Here is a 21,949-nt window from a genome sequence, read left to right on the forward strand (position 1 = left end):
AACAAAAGATGTAAGCATGTAATTAATTTTATGAATGCAAATAGTCCACTGACTTTCTGGGAGCCCACTTGCTCAAAATGACAAATACACTAAGCGTGTGTATAAACCTTTTCAAGTCTGAGCTTTTTGACTATAAAATCCTTGGTGTTTATGTAAATATGTATTGAGCACAATGCAATTCATTCTCAGTGGAACTTGCTGGATGCCCATATGGTCATCCAAACCATTAATATTTTTATCCTTTCTTTGGAAGTGCTGTTCTCTTCAGAATTAACAAGATAAATGGGTCACTTGCGAGAAATGCTAGAAGTTGGTTCTGGCAGATATTTCTTTTTTCTTTTCATCTTTTCCCAGAATTAGCTATTCAATTAAGAATAGTTTAATTACAGTACAGATATGTGTTGGGGGGAGTCTTTAAAATTGGAGCATGAAGAGTAGCTCATACTTGGAATACGCCTACTCTAATTCATAATATGGGCTAAAAGAGAAATTTGTAGTTGCAATGGTAGAAAGCGCATTATTGTGACTCTTTTGTGTAGAACAATTAGATAGTTCCTTTGTACTATGCATAGACCACCAGTTGCACAGAGTTCAATCAGATCTTCACGGGTCTTTATGAAGCCAAAAGCCATATTTGTAACTGTTGAGTGACAAGGAAAAGGATTTTCAGCAATTTCTGCAAGGCAAGAACAGAGAAAGTAACCTAAACAACTGAGGTGGTAATCAAATATTCATCACAAAAGCAGGGGCAAGAAGGGCATTCACTTTGGGTCAGGGATCTAAACTGCACAGATGCAACTAAGCCTATTACAATGAGGTACTCAACTGTGGGTAACGAACTGCGCTCGGAAACATTTAGATTGTTTTTAAAAAATAAAATACCCTCTGCAGAAATCCAACAGGTTTTGGTCATGCAGTCTCCCTGGGCTCAATAATTTTTTTGTGTGAGCAAGGAAAACAAGATTTCCCTCCCTTTACTGCCTTTAAATGCTTTGCACATCCCCATGAAACATGTTTCTATAATGGATTTCATATGATTAGCATATGTCCATAAGAAACTTCTGGAGGGCTCCAAAATGCAACTTGCGTTAAGAGAACATTGAAGGTTCAGTTCTGCCTCACCCAGTCATGCCAATAAGTGCCTTCTTGTATGACTGGTCCCCCAATCTCCCTGCAAAGAACTATCCTGCCTGAGGCAGAAGGAAAGACTCTGTCTCAAAGCCTGTGTCATCCATCTGTGGCAAAAAGCACTAAGGCCCACCTGAGGCTAGAGATCCTACCAAGCTAGCACAATCAAAGCACGTGGCTATCATCCTAACCAACTGTCGTGTCTATGGTCTAAGTGACCCCATACTCATCTATCATACTCAGCTGGTGAAGAAGCCCTCTGCATGAATCCTGTGAAAAACTCAGTCACCCATGAGCTTAACTGTAGCTCAGCCATCTCTTGTGCTACCACACAATTCAAACCCTAAATGTACACGAGTGCTGAGAAATACCTTGCTTGACCAGTGGGCCTTGCAGATCCAGGGCCAGATTGCAGAGGCCAGTAGTATATGCCGGGGGGAAGATGCAGGAAGGCAAGAAGCAAAATGTGACAAGTTTGAGCCTGTTTTCTCACAGTTTTTGAAAGGCATGAGACACCAGAAAGCCTGCTATTAACATTTAAAAAATTGTGCGCCACCTCACCTCCATTCTCACAAAAATATATGACCGTGTCACTGTAGACTGGCATTAAATGGAAAAATTACTGGTATTCAGAGAAGGAACATCCTTTCATAAGACTTTACATTACTTGGTGGCAAGTTTCCTGGTAGTTGCTATATCCCAAAATGAGATTTTATTGGGAATAGGAAGTGCTCTTAGGGATGTTGTTCCTGGGGGCGACTGAGTTCCACACTATTTTCAAGAAAGGTTCCTCATGGAACTGAGCTGCAATGATGAGTGACATTCAAATGACAAAAGCTGTTATCACAGAGAGCCTGAAGCAAATTATGTCCCTATTCTTGACCTTTATTTCACTGCTTCTACTTACTTTGCTTTCTGCTGATATATCTCACATGTGCAGAAAAAACATCATGATGATCAGATTTCTTTTGCTGTTGCCTCATTACAGGTGTACTGGTAACTCTGCAAATTTATTTAACCATGTCTTGATAGTACCTTGCCTAAGCACTATTGATCTTTGTTGTCTGAATTTAATTGCAGGAGACATCTGGTACTGTTAGTTTTGAATTCGTGGTTTGGGAGTTCACCTACAAACACAACTCTCATTGCCATAGGAATTGGTCCATCATGTTGTATCACCTCTTTTGTTATGTGGACAAAAATGTAACTTAGTTGTACAGTAGCTGGCATTTCTTAAAGTAAAAACTCCAGGTGGGACCTGAGAAGCTGCCTACCTCTGCTTTCCCTTCCTGTTGCATGGCAGAAGCAGTGCTGGGTTCCCTCAGGTCATGTTGAGGGGTGGTGGGAGACCCGTCCCCACATTCACTTGAGTAAATAACTCAAGTGAATTTACTCGAGTGAATATTTTTTTTAAATTTAGTCCAGCATAACGTGATTGTCAATAATGTTCCCCTGACTTTGCTGAGAAAAAATTGCTGTTGACAACATAGAATCATAGAATATTTTGGGTTGGAAGGAACCGTTATAGGTCAACTAGTCCAACTCTCCCTGCAATGAGCAGGGACATCTTCAACTAGATCAGGTTATTCAGAGCCGAGTCCAACCTGACCTTGAATGTTTCCAAGGACTGGGCATCTACGACCTCTCTGGGCAATCTGTTCCAATGTTTCACCACCCTCAGCATAAAAAATTTCTTCCTTATATCTAGTCTAAATCTACCCTCTTTTAGTTTAAAGCTATTAAACCCTTCTCCTATCACAACAGGCCCCACTAAAAAGTCTGTCCCCATCTTTCTAATAAGCCCTCTATAAGTATTAAAAGGCTGCAATAAGGTCTTCCCAGAGCCTTTTCTTCTCCAGGCTGAACAGCCCCAACTCTCTCAGCCTGTCATCACAGGAGAGGTGCTCCACCCCTCTGATCATTTTCGTGGCCCTTCTCAGGACCCACTCCAACAGGTCTGTGTCTTTCCTGTGCTAAGGACCCCAGAGTTGGACACAGTACTCCAGGTGGGGTCTCATGAAAGCAGAGTAGAGGGGCAGAACCACCTCCCTTGACCTGCTGGCCACTCTTCTTTTGATGCAGCCCAGGATATGGTTGGCTTTCTGGGCTGCACGGACACATTGCCGGCTCATGTCCAGAGCAAGGTAGCCATACCTTGTGTGAAGAGCACTTTGGTCTCCTTTCCCCAGTATAAATGTATATTGGATAGCAGGACCTAAGGACTCATGGGTCAGAGAAAGGCAAGCACATCACATACAGCTCTTGGACTCCTTTGACTGTAGGTATTTGGCAAGCTGAGCCTCGTCCCTGCCTGTTGCAAACAGCTGCCAGCTTCTTCATGAAGTGACAGACACACAGAGATTACTGTGGTCCTTCCAGACTTATACTGCTTAGATAAATCCTCATTCTTTGGCTTTGCCGACAAGTCCTAGCACATTACGCAGCCAATGTCTAAACAACCAGCAGTTCTGTGCATTGCTCCGCTTAGAAGAGATTTGTCATGTTCTGTGCTTACAGTTTGTCCTTTCTTTCTTTTATCTACTGAGCCTTAGGTTGTAAACTTTTCAAGGTAAAGGACCTGTTAGTTGTTTGCTGTACTTTGCAACTGTATAGACTAACAGCTCTGTGTAGTCATATTCCTTCTGGGCTTTGTACTTGGAAACATTATTTCATGTAGAAATTAGTCTAAGATAGTTATTTTGTCTTTACTTCCCCTGTGGACATTTATTCCAGACTTAAGCTGCTTTTTTCAGATTTCAGCCAACTTTTGGATTAAATTCTGAATTTCTATTTCAGTACATTTCTAAGTGTACCCAGTCCTCCAGTTGTACCAGCTTGGATGCTGGGGAATTTTCAAACACTCTCTTCTTTGTTAAAAATATTGCATTGTTTCACTCTTCACTTCAAACTGTTATCATGAAACTCTTCAAAATATTTTTTATTATTTTGAAATCTTTCAAGAATTTCAATTAGAAATAATTGACAGGCATTTCCTGCTACATTTTATTTCCACAGGATAAAATGTTTAATTAAGACTTAAGTATAGAACAGCAATAAAATGAAGTGTGAACTACTTGCATAAGCCTGAGCCCCATATGTCATTCTCATGAGCCTGTTTGTCCTGAAAAGAGAAAGAAGAGTTCTTAAAAAGAACAGCAAAAATGCTAGGCCCACAGAGGATGTATGGAGTGCTTTGACAGAGTAACTTGAGTGCAGCACCACATCATTAAACTCAGCAAAATTGTGAAGGAAAGGCTTGCTACTATCCATAGCCTGGAGTGAGGTCACCAACTAAACTAACTTCATGACAACAAAAGATCCTAGACTGATGAGAAAGTGTCCTCTGATAGAGGTTAGCATTCCTCTGCCTAAGCAGGTCTTTCAGGCCTGTGGAGTCAAAAATGTGTTAGCTTGACTTGCTTGGACATATCACACAATAGCATGTGACCATCAGCACTGTGAAACCTTTTGTGGGTTATAAAATGATTAAGTGAGTATTCAAATTCTAGAAATCTTGCGTTTGTAGCAGCAATCAGCTCCTCAGAGAGGAGGTAGCAGAGTGTGAAACCTGAATTCAAGAAACGGGGAGGCTGAAAGAATAATTAAAATTAGAAATAACTTGGAGCTGCTAGAAATTATATTCAAGGTTTGCAATATAGCAATAATATCTGTATTTATGTAGACGTGTGCGTGCACGTGTGTAATGATCATTATCATCATCATAGTTTCCAAACAGAAAGAGAAAGTTGCCAAAAAGTGTTCACCAGCTATTATAATTTTCCAGAGTGAACTGTTTTTAAATATTCTCTAAGGACTTCTGGTCATAAATATTTCTAAAGAGTATGCACTTAACTCATGCCAATCAATACCATAAAGCAACACTACAGCTAAGCTAGCCAAGTAGAGAACTCTTACTTATTGACTAAATTCTGATGATTCTTGTGTCTAAGGCTCCAGCTCTGCAGCTTATACAGTAATAGTATTCCTAGTTTCAGAAGGTAAGCATCCTGATATTATATTTTTATATAGAAGATTAAATATTTTATAGCATATTTGCCTATTGAGGAAACTCTTTTACCTTGGGGAAAAAAACATCCTCCTATGAATTTCCTTTAACTTTACAGGAGACTGCCATTCTCAGAACCAGAATCCCGCTTGGACATTTCAAAGGACTACCCACAGGACCTACTTTCTTCACAAGGGACCTAAGATAGCGTGTTTTGACTTTTAAGTCAGCCCTAGTAGACGGATGTGGATTTCAGGTAGAATGAGCAATGCAAAGAACTTGCTTGGACTTGGCATTTCCTTGTATTTTTGGGGACTGATGGACCTTACCACAACTGTGCTGTCAGGAAGTGCCAGGCCCCTCACTGAAGGCCAAGAAGACAACCTGTCGGACAAGCTGCATCAGCGTATGAAGCGGAGCTGGGTGTGGAACCAGTTCTTCGTTCTGGAGGAGTACACGGGAACTGACCCTCTCTACGTTGGGAAGGTAAGACCCGCACCAGGAGGATATCTGGCAGAGCGTAGATATCTGTGTATCTGCTGTCTGTGGTGGTACATGGGAAGTTTCCCTAATCATGTTTACCTTTCTGGCAGTGAATTTGTCCACATTAGTTTCACTTCTGCGCCCAAGAGCTTTTGACCTGTATCACCTTTGTTTGGGAAGAATTTCTGTTTCAAGGGGCTGTCAATGTATTTGCCTATTTCAAAGAGATCTGCTGCACCAATCATCATCTGTAACTGAGGTAGTGTTAGAAAATCTGCAGTGATCTTTCCAGGGACTCCTACAATGTCAAGGCAAAGCAAGGTTATATTGACATATGAGGATTAGGAAAGAAAGGAAGAGTCTGTGATCATGCTTCTGTCTGTGATCAAGTCAGCTGGAAGCTGAAATTCACAATAAAATTAAATAGCCAATTTCTCTTGAAAACTGACATTTCAATTTTTGTTTCTGCAAATCTCTAGGGTCAGAGTCGCTTCTTGCTTACTACAGCTTGACTATAGGTTAACTCTGTGGACTACAGAGAAGTTGCTCCAGATCTAGAAGGTTAGAGGGGCAGCTCATTAAATCCAACCATGAAGGGTCCTATTTTTGCATCCCTTATACCCCAAGAACCTACACATGAGTATAGATAAGTGTAAAATGGATCCCTAAGCACTTTTTTGTAGCTCTTTGAGGAGCTTATTCCTTGAGGATTAAGCTGAGATGGAAATGAGACCAGCAATGTCTGCCATCACAATCTGCCTCACTATACCCATGCTCCTTTTTCTGATTTTAAAGGCTCTGAATTGTTTAAAGTGTTGACCCTGTTATTCAAAGGGTTATGGTCAGCACCAAGTTTGCTTCTTGTCTACACCAACATGACAAATCTGGAAAAAGTGGGGAGGGAGAGAGTTAGTGTGCCTCAGTGTGTGAACAATGCAACTAAGATTTTACATGCCTAGAATATCAGATACCACTATGACGAGTGCAGACTACATATAGTTAGATATGAAAAATTAGGAACTAAGAAAGGGTGTCAGAAAACAATTCCTTCAGATTTCGTTGATTATTTTTACATGATCAAGGCTCCTTCTTTCCTTCCAAGCCATCCATCTGCAGAAATTAAAAAAAAAGAATCACATATCCAGAGGCCCATTTTGGACTTGTATTTATCATTCTATAACCCCATAGACCTAAACTGTGCCCACAGTCACACCAGTATAAATCAAAATTAATCCACAGGCTTCAAAAGACCTCCTTCTGATTTATCCTTGTGTGACTGACAGGAAGATGTGCTTTCCTTCCTCCCACAGCAATGGCATTACTAGTGATTGCTGCCAAATGAGACCTCATTAGTCTTCATTCATTTCTGCACCTAGCTTTTCAGCTCTTGATATCTCTATTGAATAAAGAAATTAATATTTGGTTTCATGCAATTCCCATCTTTGGAACAAGGGTCAGACATATTATTTCACGTACTCAGTTTCATCTGAAACGACTCCAGACTTGCACTGTGACCTGAATTTCAGCTAAAACAAGTACTGGAAGAAACCTACTCATTTTCAGTTTAGACCTGATTGTGTCATTAGGAGCAGAAAAACTTGGTGCTATCGGCAGTACTCTTGAGCTTGCTGCCACTCAGCTCTGCTGAACAGAGGCAGGGAGGACTCTTCATGGTCCGTGTCCACCACACAAAGACCCAAGCTGCCGTGAATGAGCTCTCTCCAGGACCGCCTGTTGGCACAGGGGTGCGCAAGGGCTAATTAGCTCCCATGTTTAACAGGGCCAATTAGCCTCACGCACTGCTGAGCTGACATGGCTGGATCACTCTGAAGGCCTCCTAGCTCTGCACTGCTCCATGTAGACCAGACATGAGGGAACTCTTCTGCCAAAACGGGCCCCTGGGGATCAAGCGTTTCATCTTCTCCCATCCCTGAACTGGGTGCAGAGCAGCCAGGGAGGCAGTGGGATGAACGCAGTGGGGGCTGCCATGAGGGAAAGGCTTCCCCTTGTCTCATACAGCCAAAGGCACAGGCTCTCAGAAGAGTCTGCAGCCCACCACGATTCGTCGCCTGTGTTTGTGCTGCCTGTGTCTTAGGGATCCTTAGGAAAGGGGTCAGCAGGGAATAGACTGTGGGATGAATTAATCGTTCTGGCAGGCCAGAAATTTTTCAGCCCGAGTCACCCTAGGCTGGCTCAGAAATATCTCTGGAAGGGCTTGTGCAGAGCAGGGCAGAGGTGCAGAAGGGCTCCCAGCCTACTGCTCGCACCAGCCCTCCAAACAGCCTTGGGTCCCACGCCTGGTCGGACAGAGCCTCTTCTAACCGATACCACTCACGATACCCTGAAACATCCTGCTAGCCAGGCCTTGCTTTTATCCGCCGGCTCTCTCCAAGCCCGTGTCAGGAGAAAATGCGCACAGCAGACACCCGGTTGTATTTACTTTAAAGGTTTCCCATAAGAGAGGGGCTTTTCTAATGCTCTTGTACCGCTATTCCTGGCTAGCTATGTACAGCTGGAGCAACCCAAAAAGCACTGTGACTTGAACCATGGGTCCAGGCTTGCCCAATATGATTTTCAAGGCTGCTATGAAAAATGTGCTTTCTGACATAACTGTAAGGTGAGGGGCAAAATATCTTCTGGACAGGGAAATGAAAAGAAAGTTCCTGAGGTGAAGTCAGTACAATTTTTGCTTTTCCCCAATGCTCATTTAAAGAGTTTAAATTTAATTTGAAGTATTTTAGCTTCAGAGGGTTCCTGGTCCCATCACAGATAAATATGAAGCTTTACCTTTCCTAGAGGTAGCCATTATCGGCTAATAGGATGAACTAGGGAAACCAAAGCTCCCATGTTTGCTGCAGCAGGTATTTTCCACATTCATCCAGCAGCCTAAACTGCATCAGAAATTGAGCTGGGTACAGACTTCACCACTTTGCCGAGTCGGAGACTCCCTAACCGTGTTTCAAAGGAGAGGTATTTGAACCAGAGCAGCTGAATGAGTGAATAAAATACATCCTTTGTACAGACTATCACTGCAGATCAACGAACCTCACTCACAGATCCTCACAAAAATCCCCTGCAGGTGTTACCTCCCTGGAGGCAGAGAAAGGAGAGCATGTCAAGGATGGAGTCGCAGCCCAGATAGCAGAGCTGCTCGAGTCCTTCCCTGAGATGCCCCCGGCAGCACCACCCTCTTCCACGCGCCCTTTGCCTGGAAATGTGTCGCTCAGATGCAGATATAGCCTCCTTAATCTTTTGTACTATCCTCATCAAAAGAAGCAACCCAGGTTGACACAGTTAACAATTTCTCAGGGGTTATCAGCTTCATTCCTCTCATAGTCCATTCTTTTAATATGGAGGAGAAAATACAAATGAATTCCTTCTACTCCTGTGTCAGCCACACAGCAGCACAATTTATTGCACCATCCATTAAAATGGAGCCAACAGAAAACCCGATCACCTTTCCAACACAGTGACTTCTACATGCGCCCTGAACTGAAGCATCCTCATACTGGGTTTGTCATTGCAATGGTGTGAGCTTCAGTCCCTTCAGACACCAAATTCTTTCAGATTTATTGCAGTCTGCAAGTATTAAGTATTTTATGCTCTTTTTCGCTTTGTCTAGAAAGAGCAGATTACATGAGAAGCAGCAAAAGTGCTGCTAGGATTTCTTACCGCCCAGCCTTGGTTGAGACCCAATGCTTTTAAGAAATCACAATTAGGGAGAGATCCTCTTGTAATCCCAAATTCTTATTAGTGTGTCATGTTCATTCCTTGTTTGCTCCCTTCACAACAGCATTCATTCCAAATAGACTTCAGACAGAAGGTATAATTTAACCCATGAGTTTGATTCAGTGACTTCTTCTAAGTCTCTCAAACTTCCCAGAACACCTCCTGCTATTTTAGAAGATTCTTTCTTCTTTCTTCTTTCTTTTTTTCTGTTTTTGTTTTGGTTTTTGAGTTTGGGTTTTTTGTTTTGGTTTGGGCTTTTTTTTATTATTATTATTTTTAATATTTTTTATTTTCTTTTTATTTTTTTCTGTTTTAATTTCTTTTTCTTTTTTCTTTCCTTTATCAATTTCAATTTTCTTTGCCTTTGCCACTTCCTTTTATAATTTATTTTCCTTTGCCTTTTCTTTGACTTTGACTTCTTCTTTCTTTTTCTTTCCTTTTTCCTATTTAATGAGGACTTGTTGGTGCTCCAAAACACATTTTCTTCCATCAGGCCCAGATCTCAGTCCCAAAGTCTAACATCTGTACCTGTCTCAGCAGCTGCATTCTCTCACTAATTCACTGATGCACTAAAACAAATGCCCAAGATGTAGCTTAGTGGTTCTGAACCAATTCAAAAAGCTATAATAGCGTCCCCCTTCTGGAAGCATCCTGTTTACTAGCTCCTACAGTGATGTCTGAGTTACGGGTGTTTAGGGTAAATAGTGACAACCGCTGTCTTTTTTTAAATTAATCACAAGATGGTGTTTCCTGAAGATACACCAGTTTGCAGCCCTGGCACCTGTGTGTAAATTAATACACATGGCAGTCATCTAAATTTAACTGCTTGCCACTGCCAAATTTGTCTGGGCTGGTTCTTCCTCAATTTAGCTGATACATGACCTGAGAACTGCCAGCATTCCTCCAAAGGACTGATGTCTCTCAGATGCAGTAGCTGCTACAGAGAACCAGTGGCAAAGCAATGAAGTGAAATATCAGTGACCTGACAAGAAAGTTGTCACAATCTGCACCTTTAGCTCTTGCAGGCACCTTGCAGTGGCCTTAACATTCATTGTCCCAGCAGTCATTAAGGATCGATGGGCCACCTACATACAGACCTGTCTGCAGGTTGGGACTTGCCGTGGAAAGCAATATAGATGCCACCTCAGCTGAAATCAGTCTTACCCTAAAATCAGGAGTAGGCACAAGTTTTGTGTAGGCCATGTGCTATGCTCTGAGAGATTAGTAAGGAAAACAACCTTCAGAGAATGAGCATCTTCCAACCAGACCCTTCACTGGGGAAAATGGTCTTTCAGCTCGCAAGTCAATGGACAATGTGCTCTAAAATAGCTGGTCCATTGGCATTAGAAATTATTAGGTCACATAAGAAAATTTGTTCACATCCCTATAAAAGTTTTTCCTGTGTGATAAATTTTTGTACAGTTTTCTGTATGTTTTTAAATAGCTCAGAGATGAGATTTCTTCTTTCTTTATTGAGAGAACAGCCTGTAATCAAATGCATCAGGTTGACTTCTGCTTTTCTACACGTATTATCCATTTCTATTTGGATTTTTCAAATCCTACCAATCCTGTGTTCATCTATCCAGTTTATTATTCGTAGATTTTTCTCTCCAGTACAAATATTTACCTATGATTGGCCCCATCCTCCACAATTATTCCCATATGTCCTTTGAGCTTACCAAAGCGTTAAACACACACTTAATTCTGACCATATTTCTTGAGATAATTGGCTGATATATGCATTTAAAAATGTGCTTAACTGAATCCAGCCCACTTTGACAACTTTTTTTTTTATTATTCTTTATTCATCTCTCAAAATGATAATCACACTGGAACATGGTATTCACACCTGAGTCATTCTTGAAAATCCCATTTTGATTACTGCACCTCAATTCTATTGCCTTCTTGTCTTTTGGGACTGAACCAATAGCATCTCTGGGCATTGGTCTTTATGCTCCGTTCCTTAAAAGCATGGAAGTATGAGCATAGTGTTAAGGATCTTCATAGTCTGAGTGAAATTTAGTGATTTGTTTGTCTTTTCATAGTCATTCCAGCATTTCATAGGAACCAGGTGTTTAACAGAACGGTAGTCTCCAGGATGATTTATTTCTCTGTTTTAGATCATAATTAGCACCGCATTTACTTTTCTTCTGTTCTGTTGCATTCACAGCTATCTGTGGCTGCTCAGAACTAATTAGTAGTCATGCAATAAATCCGTTCGCTAATTCCCTAGAAAATCTGGGATGCCTCTCATCTCTATAGTCTGCCATGGACACAATCAAATGTTCCTCACTGCTTACCTTACCTACTGTTTGACAATAATTCTTTCCTGAAGATGTAAGGGTACAGCCGAATTTTTATTGATAAAATTTTCATGGAAAGAAAAATTAAAATATTTCTGAATCATGACAGTTACTGAGTAGCTCTCCCATCCTGCTTTCCCCTTCATCCCAAACACATCTATCTCATCTGCCCCAACATTATACTAACCCTGGAATATCTGACTCCTCTTAAGCCAGGTGAGCAAACACAGTCTGCGGCTTTGCTGACCTCACCTTATCCTAAGCCTGGCAGTGATTCCTTTTCAACAGCCACTACAACCAGGCAAAACATAACTCTTGTGTTGAGTGACATTTCAAAAAGACAAAGAGCTTTTTCCTGTCTGGCTGTCTCTGCCTTTTCTTCTGGCACAGCTGTGGGTGCAGAAATGGCAATACAGGAGAGGGCTTTTAATTGCAACTCTGTGATATACTGAGTATTTGCCTCTTTCAGCAAAACAAGTTCATTAAAACCATCTTGTGAGGCCCAACAGTGAGGTGGAAGAGCTCAGGATGCTCACGTGGTTCGTGTCTCAGCAGCTGCTTGCCCAGCTCGTGGTCTAATTGAATCCTGTTGCTTTCCACAGCTCCACTCTGACATGGACAGGGGAGATGGTTCGATCAAATACATCCTCTCGGGAGAGGGAGCTGGCATCGTATTTACAATTGATGATACCACAGGGGACATCCATGCCATCCAGCGACTGGACCGGGAAGAAAGGTCGCAGTACACACTGAGGGCACAGGCTCTGGACAGACGAACGGGCCGGCCGATGGAACCGGAGTCAGAGTTCATCATCAAAATCCAAGACATCAATGATAATGAACCCAAGTTCCTGGATGGACCTTACGTAGCCTCTGTTCCAGAAATGTCACCTGTGGGTAAGGCAGATTTTGTGGAGTGTCTTCCCCCTAAAAGCAAATTGGAGATTGTCACTAAAACATAAGTTCCCTGACTCCTTGAACTCAGCCTTTGCCCCTTGTGCAAGAGCTGCAGGGCAGGAGAGCTTCTGCTGGGGTGCCCAACTGCTGCAGAAGAGGGATAGCAGGCTTTATACCACTGTTAGCTGGGTCCCTCTGAAAGAAAACATCCCAAGGGAAGCAGAAGAGCTGAAAAAGGTGTAATTGAAACATGCCATCCTCAAACAACTTGCAGTAACTTGATACCCCTTCTCCCTTGTCATCAGATGGTAGCAACAGTAATGACCATTAGACTTCTATTACCACCCAGAAAATAACACAATTTTTGGAATCTATTCTAGGTCGTATTGAGAGCTGAAATACTGTCCAGGAGCCCTTGAAATCTTGGAGACATGACAACAATTATTAGCAGCTTTGCTCCTCCTAAATCTGTTTAAGTCTGCACTAAACACAGTTCAGTGGATCCTAAAGTTCTGGTACTGTTTGCTCTCCGCTTATAGAGTATGGGATCAAGTCAAACACAGTCCTGTTACTGCAGTGCAGCCAGAAGAAAAACAGCAGCCTTTCTACCTATGCGAGTCAGGAGGAAACATTTCCATAAAACAAATCCAATAGTCACATAAAATACTGTTTTCCCAGACTTTCGTCTTTCTTTTGGAGATGCTTATTGCTTTTTGGATCTGTGACGTCATTACAGAGATAGTACCATATAAATCACATGACCTGAAGTTACAGACATGATTCAACTTCTCATTCTTCAATATTATGTTGACATAAAGCTAGAGACAAGCATCAAACACAAAAGTTCCATTCAGAAATAATGTTTCTTAATGGTAAAGGCTAGCTTGAATTCGGATTTATTTTCCAGTGCGTATCTAGTAACACTAGATTTGTTTCTAACACAAAACATTATGTAGAAGGCTAAATACATTCATAAAGGCATTGTCTGACATTTTAAGGAGTCAAAACTCATATATTTCAAACAGTTATGTCTTACCTTCTCCTTGTTCTTGATAAATTGCATCACCTGCAAGCCATTATTAGCTTCAGAGGAAACAGACCTTGAAAACCAATTGAAGAAAAGAAATATGTATGCGTCTGTGTGGAATCCAAAAGGCACTTCAGCAGGGTATAATCTCTAGGCCATGCAGTGTAAACTGCAATCCCACTGAGAGATTATCTCAGAGATGCAACCCTTTGTGCTCACTGTTTGTGTACAGTTTCCATCCCTTAGTCAACATACAGCATCCATGGGCCCGCTGCAGCAATCCATGATGCATAGCTATAGATCTTATTTGAGCTGCCTTTAAATAACACTTAAAATCAAGAAAAGGGGGAAAGAAGCAAGCAGTATATAACTACAAGCTCTCTGCAAACCGTAACAAAGTACTGTTAGATCAGCAATTCTGTAGCTGTGGTCCACAGAGTACTTGCTCTTTTATATCTTCTTATAGATGCATGATGAATTTATGCCTATTAATTCTTTTAGTGCTAATGAGATACAAGTATGAGTAATAAGTACAAGCACTATGAGCATCAAGTGCAGAAGTTCGGTGCAGGAAAGCTCTTGTTAGGCATTTCTATTTATTTTGAACCGTGTGCTTTTCATGCCAGCTCTTTATCCCACAAGGTCTTTCCTGATGGATTTTTTTTGTCAGGCACCTCTGTTATCCAGGTGACAGCGACAGATGCTGATGACCCAACCTATGGAAACAGCGCAAGAGTAGTGTACAGTATTCTCCAAGGACAACCATATTTCTCTGTGGACTCTCGGACAGGTATGTTATTTCATCAGGGAATGGGGCAGTGTGAAACAGAAAGAAAAAGTTTCAAGCAGAAAGAAAAGGCCATGCATCATGACCGTGGTCAGTAAAAGATATTTCTGTGGCTTGGAGCCAAGATAGAGCAGCACTGTGTGAGGATTAAAGCAAGGCTGTGGTAATGAACTCCAGAAGAAGGACTTGGCTTGCTGCAGCGATATATTCATCTGCATGACCCTATTCTGTGGCTCAGGAGCTGGGTGGGTTTGGTGCTCTAAATATTCTTGCTGGCTTCTGTCACTGCACCAATGTCTTCAGGAGATCTAGTTGGTAATAAGGCTTAGTGGAAAACAAGCAATCCATGAAGCAACCAGGGCTGGAAAGTGCAGGGTAAAGGATGCAGTTATCTGGAGTAGTTTTACCTAAAGGTGTTCTTGTTAATAACCTTAAATTTATCTATAGAACACCCTCTCTATTTTGCTTGCTTTCTCTCTCTCTCTCTTTTTCTGTGTATTTCCAAGGTTTATATCCAAAAGAGGAATCTGACAGGTTTTGACAGTTTCTAAAGGGCATCCGCAGTGCTAAGGTCAGAAACTCATGAGATGATAGTCATTGCTCAGCCCTAGGCGACAGAACAGAAAAGGCACTGCATAATCTACTTCTGAAAGTTAGCAGTTTATGGAGTAGGTGCTCTAGCCAAAGACAAACTTGTATGTGGCATGTTGTTTCCTCAGCTCTTTGCAATATAAATAAAATAGTAGTATTGTAATCAGGTTATGAACCACAGACAAACAAGGGCATAATCATAGATTTGCTAAGTACCGAATGATTTCTAAGAAAGCAAAGCAGCAATATTAAGGGTCAGACCCAGTACAGATTTAACTGCTGGAGTGTAACTTAGTCAGAAGCTAGGCCTTTCAGTTCAAAATCATGTACTTTAACCCAGAAAAGGTCTTTTCCTCCACTTATTAATTTCCCAGTCATTTAGACCTGCATCTCTGGATATGTCCAGAGCAGTCTCAGACTCCACAAGTGAGGAACAGGGCACCTGTTTCGGCTAAGCGCAGTTGTGAGCCAGAAAGTGTTTCCCCATCCCAGGCTCAGGGCTCTAACCGGCTTCCACAGTGCAAACCCGCCTGCAGGATGCGGTAACCCACAAAATCCAATTGCAGCTCTCACGTTCTTCTAAAACAGAGCTAGGGCATAAATGATCACCAGTTGCTTTGTATTGATCGGTAGTGATTAAAGCCCTAATGGGCAACCCATTGCAATACACTCTCTGCTGGAAGCGTCTGGGGTCCTTATCCTTCATCTCCCAAAGCAACCTCTTGGTTCCAGAAGCGTGTTCCGTCATTGACCTCACAGGTGTTGAACAAACACATATGTGAAGGCAAAACTTCAAAGGAAAGCTGAGAGCCTCTTCTTCTCTTTTTCCAGAATATTTTTACAGCCCATCCATGATCGTATTTCCCTAGAAGGTAAAAAACATGGATTTAAATCCCCTCAAGTGGAATAGGCAAAGGCCCCTGAGTCTCCCACTTCCCAAGAAACCATCTGACTGTTACAGAAAAGAAAGGACATCAGCTCTGCTCTTTATTACTTATTTTAAGAGAGCCAACCTCACTCGGTTTAGTAAAAGAAATGGTACCAGCACATTTCTTTTGAAAGATCTGAGGTTCTGAGCCTTTCCTGTAGCCCTAAGGAATGTTTTGAGGTTCATCACCATCCTCAGCATTTCTTTGCTGACCAGCTGTGTGCAGCAGCACCGCAGGCTCCCTGCTCAGCATGGCTGCTCCTCTGGGTCCTATCTGAAGGACCCCAATCTGTCTCTGAGTCCTGGTATCCTGGACCGGCCTTCCTCTAGGGACCAGAGACCCCAAACATAGGCATGGCAGAGCCTGGCTTTTAGGCACTAATGTCTTTTTATAGATCTAGACTGTTATGTATTAAGGACAAGTTAAGAGTGGAAATTCCCTACAAAGTATTTATATATGGAGAAAATACTTCCCAAAAACGCTAAGCATTTTCATGTCTTGTTTATATCCATGGGAGCTGAGGAGCTACTGCACTTCACGGGAGTCACTCAACTTTGCAGGATGAGACTCTTAAGGGCTGCATGTAGGAAGATTAAAATAGCACACTGTGAATTGTTCAGCACTGGTCACTATTTCTTCCCTTCTACATACAGTGATAATTGCCGATGCAATATCTTTTTACTGCTTTTTTTATTAAACCCATACATTGTCTTTCTGCTAAAAATACAGACTAAGTGCAGATCACCCAAGTTAATGGTGGCCTGATGTTCAACTGCAGCACGATGAGCCACGCAACCGGGGTGGTGCCTGGGGCTGACACATATTTGCCCCCACGCAGGAGGGCACTCCAAATGTGTCACAGCCCATGTCTAGCAAGGGCTGTTAGTGCCCTAGAAAGTGTCCCCTGGCAGCACATTCCCCGGGCTGCATCATCAGCCACTGCTACTCTCCAGCTCGGGGACCCTCGAGCAGCCTGTTGAGCAGTCACGCCGGGCAAAGGAGCAAGCTGCCGGCACGCTGTGGGCAAGGAGGTGCTGCAGGCCTGAGAAATGGGTCGCACTGGGAGGACTGGAGGTTTGACAGCTCTGAAACGTTGGCCCGTGCCCCTCCGTCCTGGCAGACAGGCACGGGGAAGAGCAGGATTCAGTGGGGGCAGCCGGGTGGACAGGAAAGGAGGGCGTTCGCCGACGGACTTGATGCCCCAAGGAAAATGAAAAAGGGGCACCCAAGCCCTGAGGCGGACACCCGAGGGTGTCGCAGGCAGGGGCCGGGGGCGGTGGATGCGGGCAGGGGAGCGGTGGGAGCCGCTGCCCCGACCGGGAGCCGCATCGGCGACGCTGCCCCGGCCGGCTCCTCGCATCCTCCATCAGAGAAGTGTTGCTGCCACCTCATGTCCTCTCGCAGTAGTGTTACCCCGAAGGAACCACCTCATGTCCTCTCGCAGTAGTGTTACCCCGAAGGAAAGGGACGGCTCTGCAAGGTGGGGGGAGCAGGGTGGCCGCCTCCCACCGACCCCCACCCCCACTGGTGCGGGAGCAACCTGCCCCCAAATTCTGCTCTCGTAGCCCCCAGCTTGGGACCCGAAGGACCCAGGCAAAGCCCGTGGGTTTATAGCAGGTTGCCTCCAGGTCTGCTTGTCTAGGGACACTGGAAAACTCATCTTGTTGCATCGTTTAAGTAATCACATCACTTCTACCTTTTGTGGGGACATATTTAGCCTGAGCAGGGCCTTAATTCGGCATAGCACGCTCTGTTCCCAAAATGCTTTTCCAGCTTCCTTGGAAGGCAACATTTTAGTTTTGAACAGACAGCCTGCCCCAGAGCTGATGAATTTTAACTGGGCTTCTTTAAAATTCACACCTTCTGTTAACCTAGATTTAATTTCGGTGAGTTTTACTCTGCCAAGAAAGGTGAGACTGAATGCAGAGTCTGGTCTCTTTCTTGACATAGGGAATATGATGCAGGAGCAAGTCCACCCCACTTGTTTGTGTACTCTTTAACCGCTATTTCTTTTGTTCCCGAAACCCCTTTCCCCCTCAATCTCGCAGGCTTAATTAGGACAGCTCTAATGAACATGGACAGAGAAGCAAAAGAATATTACGAAGTGATTATCCAGGCCAAGGATATGGGTGGACAGCTGGGAGGATTAGCTGGAACAACCACAGTCAACATCACCCTCTCTGATGTCAATGACAATCCACCCAGATTTCCACAGAGTGAGTACCTACTGTGTCAGGATGGGCAAAAAGGGGAGTTACACAGCTGCTATTTGCTCTCATTAGAGCCATTTTCAAACTCAGGATAGTGACAATAAGAGACGGGCAGAATTTCGGATCAAAGATGGAACTTCCCTGCAGAAAATGTCAAAATGGAGCATTCACCAGCTTGTCCTTCAGAAGAGGTTTCTGACCTCTTCTGGTCAAAAAAAAAATCATCAAAACCAACACCTTTTTTAAAAGGCAGGAAATTAATTTACAGAAAAAGGAAAGGAGACCTTTTGTGTTCCTAGACTGCTCATGGCCATTGCCTTTGGCTGCTAACTGCTGCCCAGATTCTTTTTTCTTCCTATCTCCAAAAGGATGTCTGTCAAATCAGGCACATGTTATGGTGCTGGAAGTTGAAAGATAATTCATTCAACACTCCAGCCAGGCCACTGCAGGGGAGCATCTGGTCATGGTGTTGCCGGTGTAGAGTGAGTTGTCATACAGGCTGCTCTCCAGGAAAGGTTCATCTAAACCGTAGCAACATACAGTTAAACACTAACATATATAACAGCCACAGTTAATGGAATGTAAAATAGGCAATTCTGCTCTTATCAGAAATGCTACTTCATAATCCCAAAGCAAGATTTGCAATACTTTGCTCTTTCTTTTTAAAATTATTTTAGAGCAAATTTACCTACAAAATTATATATTACTGTTAAAAACTTGAAAGAAATTTTTCAGGTTTGATTGAATGCTGTGTCTTTTGGTGGTGTAGATCAGTCTCAAGCTGTTTTGGTTTTGCCATTTTTCTCATCTAGCTGAGAAACGAAAAGTCCTGCGGTTCTTGTTGTTGCTATTCTTCTTCTCCATCTGTTTCTGCATGTTGCACTGCTAAATCAAAGCACTCCACTGAGATAAGCAAGAAGCATCAACTTCCACTTTTCTTCTTCTGGCAGGGCAGCTTGTTGAACACACCATTACCGATCCTGTTTTGAAAGTGGCATGAGTTGTAACTGTTTGATATCAAACTCTTGATTAAGAAAAAAGAGAATAGATCAAACTCCACCCTTGGTGTAATTCTGCCTTGTAAATTTCAATAACTGGTGGAGTTAACAGAGAGAGTGCAGCAGGGAAGGTTTGAACATAAAGTATGATGGCAGAGAAGTATTTTTGATACAACATTTGTACTTTTAAAACACGTTTTTAAAATAGCAGCTTTCTCTTTCCCCGGGCTTGCTGCTAAGCAAATTAGTGATGCACCAAATGTGCTCAAGACAGGGTTTGGAGGGAGTAGTTTATTTTAATGGAGTAACTGGTAAATCTGGAAGAAACAGGCAAGCTTCTGAGTGCTCAAAGCCTTGTTCAGGGTGGAAAAGAAGTTTATACGGACTCAAGAAAGGATTTGTGGTGCTCAAAAGTTGTGTGTTTATTCCCACTGTACAAGCTGATCTAATAAAAGATGTCTGTCCTATTAAATCTGTTTCATATCCTGCTTTATATCATGGCTGCAGCAGCACTGGTGTTAATTGCCCTATTTTTCTAGCTGAAGTTCCCATTTTCAGGTATATTGCTGTTTTGAAAAGAACCCGTTGAACAAACCTGTTGATATGACAAACACCTAAATAAAAATTTCCCAGGCAATTCAGTCTAGCTGTGGCTAGAATCACACCGCTATTGCAGCTTTAGGAAAGGTACTAGAGATTCCCCACAGGCTATGCAGTATTGTTGCCTGCCCTGATCTACTCTTTGCATTGCTGTGCAGTTTTCAGTTCCTTTTCACAGCTTGTTTTTTGCTCCCCGCTCTCTCTCTGCTGCTTGTGCCAGAGCATTATCAGATGAGTGTGCTGGAGTCTGCTCCCGTCAGCTCCACTGTGGGCCGCGTGGTTGCTAAAGATCTGGACGAAGGCATTAATGCAGAGATGAAATACAGCCTTGTGGACGGAGATGGACTGGATGTCTTCGATATTAACACCGATCCTAATTACCAAGTTGGCATCATAACTGTGAGAAAGGTAGTAAAGTTTCCTTTTTATAGTAATTTATATGGCTAACAGTCCTGATTACTTTTTATGTGTGCAATGTTCCCTATGCCTGTAGTAACTTTGTTCCCATTCCGTGACAGTAGCCCCTTTCCTGCTATAAACCACAATTTCTTTAACATTCATTGCTAAAATATGAAAGCAGACTGAGTTCCTAGGAGTAACCTTTAAAAAAGTGGGGACAGCATTAGCATAAACTTGTCTTTTCCCACTGAAGGGATGTTCTGATTCACTATTTATCTATTTAAATATTCTCTGTAGCTTAATTATCCTACAAAGCAAGAAATTAGATCAATATTTGCATTTGAACTGTACACATTTTTCACTCCGGTGTCCCACAAACAATAGTAAAGCATGCCTTAGAATTATTTATAAACCAATAAAACCCAGGCATTTTTTTTTTAATTGCTGCTTGAAGATCCATAAATGCTAATTAGGCTAGAAGAAGTTGTCTCTGAAATGGCAGCTGTGAAACTTCTAGTACTCTGTACCGCAGGCTATACAGAAGGGGATAGAGTATTTTGCTTAGACTCCCTGCCATAGGATATTTATTCTACAGTCTTACATAAATGCTAGAAGTTCAAGTCTGTTTCTAGGTTATGAAATTGTAACCGTATTTCTGCCTAAGCATATCTAGTGTACTAATAAGGAAGTATAGTCTCCATTTAAATAGCCTGGGACTAAATTGTGCACTAAAATGGAACAACACATGGGAAAGATTTGACCCTGCAAGCCTCTGTGCCCTACAGCAAAGCATTTAAGCATGTATTTATGGTCACCTTTCTCCAGCTCTTGTTTATGAACACTAGTCCCTAAAGTTAAGCACGTGTTTAAGTGCTTTGCTGAAATGAAGTAGATGTTGAATGCAAACTCTAATGTAATTTTTCAGTCATTTATTGATGAAAGATAATAGTTTCTCTGGAGTAAATGTGTCAATAAGCTTGACTTTTGTTATTATGAATACAGTTTTGCTAGATGTTTGTGTATGTCAGGAGGAGGAGTTATAAAAATATATGGCATCAATCATACCAGATATGTACTGGCTGGTACATACTGCTCAATCCACCTACTGTACATAAATGTTTGTAAAATTCTATATATGCCTGTAGCTTTTTGTAATGTTATGATTATCAATAGTCAAACATTGGAAAAGTTGTCCTTTGGATCCACTCAAGAAAAAAAAAAAAAGAAATTTAACTGGTGTTGATAGAAAAGGATATCAAAATGGGGAGAGTGGGGGGAAAGAGAGAGAGAATTTCTATATCCCAAACTTTCCCTTTCATTTTTCTAGACAGATTTCCCAAACGAAATAACTAGCACTTCTGTCATGGGCATCAAAAAGTCCAAATCTAGTCACAGATAAGACCACTGCTTGCGGTCTTGTGGCCACTTATCTCAGCCAACTAAATGTTGAGCACTTCCTGAAGAGTTACAGTTCCTTCCAAGCTCCCTGCCTGTGATGCTGATACTCAGCCCAGTGACAGCCTTTCCCTTCTCCCTGCCTCAGATACCTCTTCTGTTGGAGGCAGGGTGGTGGGTTACCTCCAGCACGGAGCCCTGCATTGCCCTCCTGTCCAGCCCCTGCTCCTTCTGCCACTTTCTCACAGCGGCTCCTCTTAAATCCTGCCCACATGGTGCACCTCTTTGTGCCTGTTTCAGCACCGGGGGAAGAAGGATGAGGACAAGGAGAGGTTTCCATTGGGTGCTTCTCCTCTCGGCTGTGTTTTGCAGCACGCTTGGTTCACAGGAGAAGGCAACTTGCTTGCCCTCCCCATGGGACCAGTGTTGGAAAGAGGTTTGAATGCACCTGTGGAAGACAAATCTGA

The 21,949-nt window shown here is 42.5% G+C and overlaps 1 protein-coding gene across 1 annotated transcript in view; it reads left to right on the forward strand.

Annotated features, from left to right (window-relative positions):
* The first annotated feature begins 5,252 nt into the window (after positions 1-5,252).
* The window catches only part of CDH20 (cadherin 20), a 36,408-nt gene continuing 19,711 nt past the window's right edge, over positions 5,253-21,949 (forward strand). The window contains exons 1-5 of the mRNA XM_074146652.1: positions 5,253-5,620; positions 12,252-12,546; positions 14,244-14,363; positions 17,929-18,096; positions 19,909-20,096. Coding sequence (XP_074002753.1) covers positions 5,378-5,620; positions 12,252-12,546; positions 14,244-14,363; positions 17,929-18,096; positions 19,909-20,096 — 1,014 coding nt within the window. The 5' untranslated portion in view covers positions 5,253-5,377. The remainder of the gene's footprint in view (positions 5,621-12,251; positions 12,547-14,243; positions 14,364-17,928; positions 18,097-19,908; positions 20,097-21,949) is intronic.

This window comes from Numenius arquata, chromosome 4 (assembly GCF_964106895.1).
Source record: "Numenius arquata chromosome 4, bNumArq3.hap1.1, whole genome shotgun sequence".
NCBI lineage: Eukaryota > Metazoa > Chordata > Aves > Charadriiformes > Scolopacidae > Numenius > Numenius arquata.